Source organism: Gymnodraco acuticeps, unplaced genomic scaffold, assembly GCF_902827175.1.
Source record: "Gymnodraco acuticeps unplaced genomic scaffold, fGymAcu1.1, whole genome shotgun sequence".
Lineage (NCBI taxonomy): Eukaryota > Metazoa > Chordata > Actinopteri > Perciformes > Bathydraconidae > Gymnodraco > Gymnodraco acuticeps.
The window spans coordinates 106,184-118,673 of record NW_022989748.1 but is presented as its reverse complement, the minus strand read 5'-3'; the positions used below and the strand labels follow the sequence as shown (position 1 = coordinate 118,673).

The 12,490-nt window shown below is 40.9% G+C and overlaps 1 protein-coding gene across 1 annotated transcript in view; it reads right to left on the bottom strand.

Annotated features, from left to right (window-relative positions):
• Positions 1 to 224: 224 nt before the first annotated feature.
• Positions 225 to 12,490, bottom strand: part of m1ap (meiosis 1 associated protein) — a 54,288-nt gene continuing 42,022 nt past the window's right edge. The window contains exons 4-11 of the mRNA XM_034240229.1: positions 9,357 to 9,512; positions 9,106 to 9,265; positions 6,954 to 7,095; positions 4,807 to 4,870; positions 4,008 to 4,150; positions 3,223 to 3,338; positions 3,024 to 3,096; positions 225 to 898 (exon numbers count right to left, since the gene is read on the bottom strand). Coding sequence (XP_034096120.1) covers positions 659 to 898; positions 3,024 to 3,096; positions 3,223 to 3,338; positions 4,008 to 4,150; positions 4,807 to 4,870; positions 6,954 to 7,095; positions 9,106 to 9,265; positions 9,357 to 9,512 — 1,094 coding nt within the window. The 3' untranslated portion in view covers positions 225 to 658. The remainder of the gene's footprint in view (positions 899 to 3,023; positions 3,097 to 3,222; positions 3,339 to 4,007; positions 4,151 to 4,806; positions 4,871 to 6,953; positions 7,096 to 9,105; positions 9,266 to 9,356; positions 9,513 to 12,490) is intronic.

The following is a 12,490-nucleotide window of genomic DNA, read 5'->3' as shown; positions in this document are numbered from 1 at the left end:
TCAACCCCCAGAGAGGGAGCTCGCTGTGGGGGTGACGGAGAGCAGAGAGGCCCCTCTGTCTGCTGCTTTATTCTCTGTCTCATTAAAACACTGAAGCTGTGTTCGGGCCGGGGCTTAAGGGCAAAATGGAAATGGAATGTGCATATGTGTGTTTTCTATAAGTCCGTCTCTACTATAGCGGCTGTATTATGCATCATTTTGCAACCTCTTTCTAGATTTCTTTAGTAGCTGTGTGTAAGTGGGTGATGAAATATGGACATTTAGTTGTTGCCTCAATATTTCTAACTCCTCCAGGCTTCCATAGTCCTACAGTTTCCCTTCTTTTCATCTTTTCTTCCCTCGTTCATTTTTGGAAGTTCTTCTTGCCTCAGCGATGTAAAGACTTTCCTTTCTCACGCACTCATGCACGGAGGGTGGTTAAAATCAGATCTAGCTATTATTGTGGTGAGATTAAATACAGAGGAAACCAGTGTGTGTGTTCTGTGTGTATTTACAGACACATTAGTGTGTGTTTCCCTCCAGTTAAAGTCATTAAAGCCCTTATGAGCTGCCTGATGACTCACCAACGTTACAATGGGGACCGATTACAGAAATGTCCTGACTAAGCATTACCGTAGTTCCCTTTGAAGTGGCAGGTTCTCCCCCCCCCCCACTGTTCTTACTGTATAACCATGGACTCATCATCATGGTCTTCCTCCTGACGAGAGGGGGCCGGGGCCCGTTGGTTCCCCCCACCGCTGCTGCTGCTGCTGAGGAGAGTCAGGGCCCGACGAGAGGCCTTCGCAGGAGGAGGTCCCAGGGAGGAAGAGGAGGAGGTGTGGGAGGAGGCAGAGGGCAGGGGGGCCACAGTGGCTCTGACCTTGTTGCTCATTCCTAGTTGGCGCCCCTGGTTTTGTGGCTGAGTGAAGACAACACACACTTATATTTCAGGTTTTCTACTCAAAATTATATTTAGTATATATTGTTATCTTTATTATTATTATTATTATTAATATGAACACTTTTTTTTGTTGAATATATAAATATTATCATGAATGTGGATAAATACTGTATTTTAACAATACGGTATTCTGTTTTTCACATTTGTTATTTGTTATTTGTTATTTTTGTAATCTGTTCGAAATAAAGATTGAAATGAAAATCTTTGATTGAATAATAGAGAACTGCAGAGATGAGTCCTAAAACCTGGAAAGAGTCAGCGTTTTAACACTTTTGGTTCCTTTAGTTTTGAATGGTTTTTGTATGTGTTTTGGGTTAGATGCCTGAAATAAATACTGTGGTTAACACAAGCCTTTCACATTATGTTCTTTGACAGGAAATACGTACTTCCACGTGAATGTTGAAGCTGTAAAGTGTCTTAAAAAAGGCTGATGTCAGATACAAGTTGACTTCTTGTTTTCATCACACGGAACAGTAACCCACCGTTAGCTTAGTGTTAGTAACGGGAAGTCAGTGGTGTAGTTTGTTCTTAGTGTTTTAACATTAGCTTTGTACCTTTGGAAAGTGCATTTGTGCTTCAAAAGACACAAAAAGTAGTGTTGGAAAATCAAATGGTCAAATCCCATTGGCTCTTGCTATCTCATTCCTGTATCTGTTGTATGCTAATGTCAGTTGTTGGTTTTATAAGAAAGAAGAAGAAAACAAGGAGTGGGATAAAAAGAGACGAGGATATGTTTGTGGAACATGAGAGATTAAGACAGGAAACAGAGACATACATTGGTACAAATGTACAAACATTATGATAAGAATACAATCAGAGTGTGCCAAAGAACAGAACGAAACAAAAGCAGAGCGGAAGAACATTTTCTCTGTGTTTCGCCGCTGTAGTGAACTATTTGCATGTCAGCAGCCTTATCAACCTGATGAGTCACACTGCCAACGGCTACACTCCGCTCACAGTGGGCCTCTGGGTGAAATGACGTAAAACGTGGACGGATGAAATATTAATAAGTGATGTGAACGTCAAGAAGTTGTTTCTCGGTTCGTTTGTTACCAGTCTTCTGAAACAGACTACATTGATAACATTTGACACGGCTTGATAAACTTATATTGCACTGAAATTCAGAATGTGGTGTTGGACTTTTAACTCTGAACAACATTTATTTTACAACTTTAGTTATGTTTCTGATTACACATTTACATATAACTCATGGTCATCTTATAAAAATACTAAACGTGGTTAAAGATTACCGAGTGGTTCCCAAACTTTTAATCTTGTGACTCCTTTTATAAAATCAGTGTCTCCTTGTCACGTTCCAGATGCCTTTAACATTCTTTCGCTTAACATCTCACAGTTTCATTTAAATAACTATTCAAATTATTCAATATTTCAATGATATATTGGTCCTGATGTGTCTATTTTTATGCCTGCTTTGCCCCTTCCCCCGTTGAATATACAAATTAAAGAGGAGACATTTGTAATTATTCATACTTCTATTATTGCAATTATGTTTTATTTGTGATACAATTAAAAAAGTGAAGTAAAAGATCCCCTTGGAAGAGAGATGGCAGGTTTGACCATAAATCTAATGCAAGTATATTTTTATATGGATGTTTTTTTTACTAGCTTGTTTGTTTTTGTCTCATAAGCATTTCATTTTTTTGTAATATTAAATTGGTAAAACGGTCATGAGGTAAAGTATTTGAAAGAGTTTTAGTAAATCCTATGCACTCCTAGAAAAAAAGGAAGACTAACTGTTCGTATTACTGATCTGAGTCAGAAGAAAACTAATAAATACATCTGATCACATATTACATAGGCCTTGTTTATGTTCATGTAATAATGCTCTGAATTGTCTGCATAGTAAGCACTGCCCTCTATTGAGTAAATATAGAAGACAGACAAGAGGAGGAAGTTAGTAAAGCAAATAATCTTAATGAGGTTTATACAAATATTCTTTATGTCAAATTGCTCGTGTTTACCCATGTTGAAATTTGGTTGGTGCTAATTTCTATAAGTACCACATCCTGACCTTTACACTGCCATACAGCTGTGTGTGTGTGTGTGTGTGTGTGTGTGTTACCTGTCGCTGCTGTCTGCTGGCTTTAGCCCCCTCTGCTGGCTGAGCCTGCTCTCTGTGTGCCGCTGTCTGGAGCCTGGAATCAACAATCATCAGATATCAACTCATCATTGACCTCACTCCCATTACATCCAGGTAATGACACTGATGTAAAATGATCTCAAAGGCCACACAGATTTATTTGCATCATATTTTCATCTACCTGTATGGGTATCGAGGCTGTGAGAACGCTCCTCTGCTCCTCAGGTGCTGGTACAGGTTACTGCTCAGAGACAGAGGGTTGAACACACACTCCTCATCCAGCTGAGAGAGACATCCCTGACATAAGAAACAACAAGAACACATTTGATTGTCTTATATTCGGTTTAAGGGCTTTGGAAAAGTGTGCACCTGTTAAAATAAACCCTATGAACAACTAGGACACAGAGCTTCATACACATAAGGCCATATTTTGCCTAAATTATATTTAATATCCTGAGAGATATTTTGTACTGAAATGTTATTCAAACTTCAAATAATTGTCTATGTTGAGAAAAAAATATTATGCTAATGTTAGCCAAATGTAGCTGCACATTAAGGGAGTTATATCGATTAAAGAAAGTTGATTTAATAATAAAAATACTCTAATTAGGATTTACATTTTATTTTAGGGTGATGAAATCATTAAATATGAAAGAGAGAAAAAAAAAATCCCTAACAACACTATTGATTTTTGGTAGTATGTGTCTTTAAAACGTACTGTGATACTTGTATTTCTTACACATACGTTCATCTGTGTCATTATAACTGCATATATCTATAAATGTGTATATATACTGTGTCTCCAGGTGGTTTTCTGTTTGTGCAGACACTACCTCAGTGAAACAGCTTTCCCATGTGTTCCTGGTATCAGTTTTCACAACAGTTATTCAAATGAGTCTATTTCTGCTTTTTGAGTTCTGCCTGTGTACTTCTGTAATGTGTTGCCATGAGCTGCGGTCAGCTGACCTGTACGGTGTGCAGGGCGTCGGCTGCAGGCTCCAGGGGGGGGGCGGGCAGGGAGCAGGGCAGCAGCAGCTCTCTGGAGACCACCGGCTTCAGGAGGAGGGAGAGGGAGGGGGAGGGCTGCAGGACGTAGTGGGAGGTCACACCTGTGGAGCACACATGCACACATGCAGTCGTTCACAAGGACTGATATGTTTACAGTGGTGGAAAAAGAGTAACAATACTAAACAACGCTGTGAAAATACTCAATATCAGGTCAAAGTTCTGCACCGAGAATGTTACTTAAGTAAAGTATTTGAGTACAAGTGTGAAATTGTACCTAAATTATTAGGAGTGAAAGTACTAATGCAGAAACAACTCAAAACATTTGAAATATTTAAAAATATTGTAAAAACAAAAGCAGCAAATCTTCACATTTAAGAAACATAAACTGTGAAATATTTTTCAAGAAACTTCTTAGCAAAATTGCAGGCAATTAATATTCTGTTAACCCATTAATTGTATCAGTCTCTAAAATATAATGTTGGACAGTTTAATCCATACCCCATTCTTACATTCACACACACACACACACACACACACACACACACACACACACACACACACACACACACACACACACACACACACACACACACACACCCACACACACACACACACACACACACACACACACACACACACACACACACACACACACACACACACACACACCACACACACACACACCACACACACACACACCACACACACACACACACACACACACACACACACACAACACACACACACACACACACACCTGAGCCTCCAGCTGCAGACCGCTGAACGGGCTCCACCTGCAGCAGCAGGAACAAGTCACGACTCTAAATGAGAAACAATAAAATAGAACACTTTAACTCATTTGCGTTGCACAGAGGAGAACTGAGAATGTTACAAGACGGAAATAGTTACATAAAGAGCCAATCAGAGGAAGAAGAGTGATTGAAATGACAATTTTGTCACTCAAACTGATGTATATTCAACTTAATGTAATATACAAGGATGCAAACTCATCAGGCATGAAAAAGGTGACAAGGATCCGAGCCCCCCTACCCCACGGAATATCGGCTTTAAAATGAGGAATAACAGAGGATTTTAGCAGTCAGAACAACTAAAGCAGCAGTGGTAATAATAACAGAAATGCCAAAGAGTCACATCTAATAAAAATATATAAAAGCATTTATTTTAATTGTGTAGCAGTCAGTTTATAATTTTGGCAGCACTGTTGAGCATTTTGAAAATGTATTTTCATGCCTCTGTGCAAGGCTTAGTCTTTCTATCTTTATGGCATCTGGTGTAAAGTAACTAAATTCATAAACTCAAGTACTATAGCCTACTTGGGTACAATGTTGAGATACTTGTACTTTATTTAAGTATTTCAATGTTTTGCTACTTTGTTCTTCTTCTCCTCTACAGTTCAGAGGTAAATTGTATTTAATCCCTTTAGTGACTTCACAGATCTGGATGAATGACGTGAAATCTAATCAAGTGTTAAATCAGACTTTAGTTCCACCTGGAGTAAATTCACAAGCTGCCCTGCAGTATACAAAGCCATTCAAACTAGCTGCACCTTTACCAGCTTTGAGAACACTTTCATGATCAATCAATATAAAACATATCATATATATTATTCTGAAATGGACCAATCTGCACAACGACTACTTTCACTGTCGCTACTTTAACTATATTTTGATGATAATACTTTTGTACTTTTATTTGAGGAACATTTTGATTGCAGGATTGTTCCTACATTCTGGTACTTCTACTTTTACTCAAGTCCAAGACCTGAGTACTTCTACTTTTACTGAAGTAGGCCTACAAGATTTGAGTACTTCTACTTTTACTCAAGTACAAGATCTGAGTACTTCTACTTTTACTCAAGTACAAGATCTGAGTACTTCTACTTTTACTCTAGTACAAGATCTGAGTACTTCTACTTTTACTCTAGTACAAGATCTGAGTACTTCTACTTTTAGTCTAGTACAAGATCTGAGTACTTCTACTTTTAATCAAGTAGAAGATCTGAGTACTTCTACTTTTACTCAAGTACAAGATCTATACTTATACCACCTCCGTTTATAGCCTATGAAAAAAACTATTAGAAAACGAAGGCTAAAGCTAACGTTAGCACATAGTGACAATGTATGCTAGCTAGCTAGCTCAACGATAATATTGCGACAGAAAAACTTTTCAGTGCACAAACACGCTCTGCCGCTCCGACAGGGAGCTCTGCTCTGAACACCTGAGCGGCCCGTTCTAACAGCTGTTCACCAGCGATCCAGTCTGTGCCACAGTGACTCCGGACCACACAGTTAATATTAACGAACAAGGTAATGTAGCTGCTGAAGCTAGACCATCATCGCGGAGCAGCAGAGCCTTCTTATACATCCATGAGCAGAGCCGACAGGCAGGAAGACTCGAGCACACAGCTCGCGCTTCATTATATAATATATAAAAAAAGAACACCATGCGTGTCATGATGATGGCACATAACAGCTCGCGGCTGCAGGTTACTCCGGGTCCCAGACCCCCCCATACCCCAAAAATAGTTTTATTGCAGATCTACATGAATAACACAAACGACCTATTTTGGGTTCAAAACGGCAAATTTCGCCGAAAGGTGACAAGTTTGCATTTCTAAATTATTATAAAAGCTCTGTGGAATTTCATCAGTAAATAATTATAATTGACTTTTTCTGTTCTCTTCTGATCTTGGGGCTATTGTGTTTAAAAAAGTAAAAAGGGTTGATAAAGAATTTGAGAAAGAAAGAGAAAGATATCTGGCTATTTTACCACAAATAGAGCAAGGAAACAATTTGAGAAAAATCGTATTCTATAGTGTGACGATAAAAAAATGAACCCACATCTGTTAAAGTTTTGTAGTAAGCAAATGGACAGTGAACGCACCCTGAGTGTGTGGCAGAGAGCGTGGAACAGGTTGTGGTTGCTCTCCATTTCATCCCAGTCCAGCTGCCAGCAGGTGGTGGGGCGGATCACCAGCGGCAGGCCGTACAGCACACTCTCACACACTCCGTCTGCACGCAGAGTCCTGAAACACACACACACACACACACACACACACACACACACACACACACACACACACACACACACACACACACACACACACACACACACACACACACACACACACACACACACACACACAGGCCTTGATAAGCGAGTGGATGTAAAATGACAATGTAAAAATTTTCTGTCTCTAATCAAGGAAAAACACTCTGTGGATTTGTTTATCATCTGTGACCACTGGAAGTGTATTGTCAACGTTTCAATGTCAAAGAAGACGTCATCGTTCTTCTCTTCATTTCCTGGAATAGTTTTCATCAAAACACTGTCCCCACACACACACACACACACACACACACCACACACACACACACACACACACACACACACACACACACACACACACACACACACACACACACACACATACCATGTATACATCACTTCAGGGGACATTACATTGACTTACATGCATTTCCTGGAGACTTATCCTAACCTTAACCATAACCAACACATGCCTAACCCTAACCCTTACCCTTAACCTTACCCTAACCCTAATCCTAAACCTAACCAAGTCTTCACCCTAAAATTAATAATTCCCCTCATGGGGACCTCCAATTTGTCCCCATAAGGGAGGCGAGTCCCCACACGTGACTATGTAAACAGATTTAGGTCCCCACAAGTATATTAATGCTAGGACACACACACACGCACACACAAATCATTATGAGGAAGAATGACATCATTGTTGGCAAGCTGAGGTTGTTAGCGGTTCGACCGCTGTCCACCAGCTTCATTTTAATGTCCACACACACACACACACACACACACACACACACACACACACACACACACACACACACACACACACACACACACACACACACACACACACACACACACACACACACACACACACACACACACACACACACTGCAGACACATTCATTCTTACTGCAGCTTCTGCAAATGTAAAATGTATGCACATTTGGGGGAATCAACTGTTCAACTAGTTTTGACCTGAATGTTTACTTTCTATCATCAGTGCATTTACTTGCAATACACTGTATAGGTGTGTGTTTGTGAGAGATAAGATGTCAGCTGTTTATACCCATGCATGTATAAGCCAGTTTCAATACTATTTGAAACAGTGTCAGTATGGAGGAATAGCTCACTATTTGTTACTTATTTTCGCTTCCTTTCCAAATTCACATTAGTTAACTGTCACAGCTCCCCTTCCCCTTAATTTCCCCTCTTAGCCAATCAGGGTGTGACGAGGCTCTAAATTAATATCTATATATTTTATACTATACTTGCACTGCTTACCGTTTTCATACTTTATATATCTTAGCATATTCATACACACTGTTCATACTGCTCACAGGCTGCTGTGTATATGCATACCCCTCACTGTTTATTCATCATTCAATTAATTCTATATGTTATTCTGTAGATTGTGTACATTACTTTTCACTTTACTGCTTGTTGCACCTGGTTAGAAGCTAAACTGCATTTCGTTGTCTCAGTACCTGTAATATATGCAATAACAATAAAGTTGAATCTAATCTTGAGCAGGAACAAATGTATTTACTTAGTACATATCTGACATTAACGATTAAACACGTGTGCATTCTTTATAAATACAAATCGAGTCAAGCCGACTACGGAGGGTGGCGGTATGCACCTTAAAGTTGTTTGCAATCCGCCAAAAAACCGAGAGAAGAAGAAGAAGAAGAAGAAGACGAAGCCGACTCCGAGCTGTCCGACTTCAGGCGAGCTTTTTGAGACCTCCCCCGGCTGCGATCGGCTATTCTCGTCTACTTTCGAGGCGAGCCGCAACGCGTCTCAAACAAGCCTACTATCCGGTGAATATTGCGTGTGGACGGAAGCTTTTTTGCGATTGCGTTTGCGTTAATCCTATGCGTTTAGCCGTTTTTGTCCTCGTGTGGCCGGGGCCTTAATGCGAACCTAATTTCACACCTGAGTTGAAAGCAACAGCCTTTCTAATGTCCCTGCAGACCTGTCTCTTACTTGATTACTTTCAGTCTCCGTGGCGGTTGGCTCTGATTGGCTGATCCCTTAGTGACGGGCAGGAAGTCCCGGACGCTCTCTGTCTTCACGCCCAGGTTGGGGCTCAGGGGGATGAGAGCGGGGCTTATGAGACGCTCCTGCATGTCACACTTCACACACACTTCACAGGTAACAAATATATCTTTAATTAATTAAGAAAATCAATCAGGTTTTATTGTAACATGCCATGTGTTTGTGTGTAGTGACTCCACCTGGAATGGGGTTATCCAGGGGGCTGGGCAGCAGCAGGTGGAGGTGTTCTCTGTCTCCCCCCTGCTCCTGAAGCCACGCCTTCAACACTGTCTCCATGGCGAACACGCTGTTCTCCACCCGCTGCAGGTCCACCTCCGTCCCCAACATCAGAGAGTCTACAGAGAGAATTTAAGGTAAACTTTACAGACACTAAACAGGCCTGAAATCACAACAGCCATCACCTTTTCTTTAATTACACTGAGTTTTTGCTCAATTTTTCTTGGCATAAGGATTTTTCTTACATATTTAATGAACAATATACTGTATTTTGTTGCCTACGACTGCTTCAATGTAATTGCTGCCCCCATCGCCATCAATGGGACTACGGTAGAGAGAGTCAGCAGCTTCAGGTTCCTCGCTGTCCACATCACTGAGGACCTGACATGGACTCTTCACACAACCACTATCACCAAAAAAGCACGACAGCGGCTCTTCTTCCTCCGTAGGCTGAGGAGGTTCAACATGTACTCCAGGATACTCTGCAACTTCTACAGGTGCAATATAGAGAGGATTCTGACTGGCTGCATCAACCATAACACTTTACAAATGGTGGTGAAAACTGCACAGAACATCACCAGGACGGAGCTGCCATCCATGGAGGACCTTTACTCCCAGCGGCTCAGGAAGAAAGCCCTCAGGATTATAAAAGACCCCCATCACCCCAGCCACAAACTGTTCTGTCTGCTGCCGTCTGGCAGGCGGTACCGCAGCATCCGGAATAAAACCACCAGATTCAGGAACAGTTTCATCCCACAGGCCATAAGACTGTTAAACACCTGAACTGTTGAAACAACATCCATAACATTCATCTGGTTATAACTTATATATATATATATTAGGGCTGTCAAACGATTACAATTTTTAATCAGATTAATCACAGCTTAAAAAATAATTAATCATGATTAATCACCATTCAAACTACGTCCAAAATATGCCATTTCTTTATGTATATTGTTGTGGGAATGGAAAGATAAATGAAAGAAGGCGGATATATCCATTTATGTATGTTTATTATAAAAAATGTCTGCAAAATGAAAGACAGCCCACACACCTATCAATCATCAAACCGTGGGGTCTTAATTCATTACGTGTTGATTTCTATCAACGGGGGAGTACTTCAGGAAAGTCGACGGGGGGGGGGGCTAGTGGAGTACTTCGTGACCACAGAGTGTGAACGTTGTGATCAGCTGTTTTAGCGCAGTTCTCCAGTGAAGGGGGGGGGGGGGGGAGTCTCCCTCCGCAGCCGGTTGGCGTAGTTTTGGCACAATTCCGATGTACAGACCGACGTTAACAGCAGCCCTGTCTGTGCACACGGAGACCGACTCTGTCGTCCGGTGATCTAACCGCCTTCTGGAAAAGCTTCACAAGTACGTCGGTACGCTAATGCGCTTTGTGACACAAGTGACGGTACGCATTTCAGATTACGCACATAACCTGGGTACCAGTTATGTGCACCCCTGTACTACAGCAAAAGTATTCTCCGTCAGGACTTCCTGCAACAACACCCCGCCGTTATCTTGATTCTGATATATATATATATATTTATATCAATATTTGAATTACTTGTATATAGAAGACTATTCTGCACAATTTCTATTATATTCAATTTTATTTTATTTACTTGCACTATTATCTGTTTTATTGTGTTGCACTGTTGGAGGAGCCTGTGACCTGATCATTTAAATAAATACAACAATAAAAGCCTTGTACCTTGAGTACATTCCAGCCAGTCTATGACCACTAGGTGGCAGCAACACCCCAATAAACTAAACCACAGTATGGCCTCTGTGACTCAGACTCTGAAGCCTCTTTGAGCTTGGTGTCATCTGAGGGCTTTACTGTCTCTGGATCATCCAAAACCCTTCTTAAGCTCAACTGGATGAGAAGGCCTGCCACTGATTTCCTGAGGGGAAGAAGAAGGGGCTGAACTTTTGGATGTGAACTTTTGGATGTGAACTGTGTATGCAGAGAAAAAGCAGCCTGTGTAGTGCTCTGAAATCAGTTGATTGTCTGGATTTTTTTGAAATGTTAATGTAAATATCTCTTTGTATAATACGCCTTACGCCACAGGACAGAAAGCAGCAGCACTGTGATTCCCACTTATCACTTCCTCTGATGTCATCCCCCAATGTCCATTTATTATTGCAAACTAGACACAAACCTTTCACTAAGCCCCTCTTCTCCCTTTCCCTCTCTCTGGTGTTTAATAGTTAATGACCCATCAGGAGATAACTAATGGAGCTCAAGGGAGAGGAGATAGAGAAGCTTGAGAAAAAGCAGAGAAGATGGATGAAGGAAAGTATTTAAACTCTCCCCGGCGGGAACTTTTAGAAAGAACTGTCCTGGAATAAAATATGTCTTTCATCTGACAGAGGATGCTAAAGTACGGAAGCTATTTCAGGGTCTGGGCCAAAGTTTCCCAAAGTGCTTCATCCAGAAATAAGTACTTTATCTGAGGGTGGAGAAACGTTTTTGTGAGGTTTTTGCTGATGGACGCTTGTAGTCAGATCCCTGCTGAGTGAAGGCGAAGAGAGGAGATAACAAATCATGTACTCGTGGCACTTTTGGATACAAGTTCTCTTTCATGCGTCAAAGAAGCATCCAGCTAAGTCATAATACTTGGATTTCAACTCTGAGTCATGACTATAGCATTTGCTCTAACAGTGTTTTGGATTAAAGCACTGGTGGGAATTATTTGATACTTTGGATTAATATGAACTTGCTGTAAAAGGAAAAAGAAAGAGGTGGAAGGAGCAGAAATCTATTTCCATTTGCCCAACATTGTTAGAAAGAGAGACATAAAAGTAAAAGCTGAGGTAAGGGACCTCACAAGGACATGTTCTGTCAAAGGAGTGATGTGTTCTTTCCTCTCTGGAAATTGTAATGCCAAGATAAGAGAAACAGCCTTGACAGGAGAACAGAGGAAAGCAAGTAGAAGCAAATCAATCGCCATTCCCTCCGATAATGTCCGTCTGGGGGATAGGAGAGTAGAGGGGAGGAGACGGAGAGTAGAGAGGAAGAAATATGGAGAGAAAAGGGCGGTAGAAAGTATAAATTACCAATAAAGAGAGGGCAGGAGAGAGGATTAGATAGG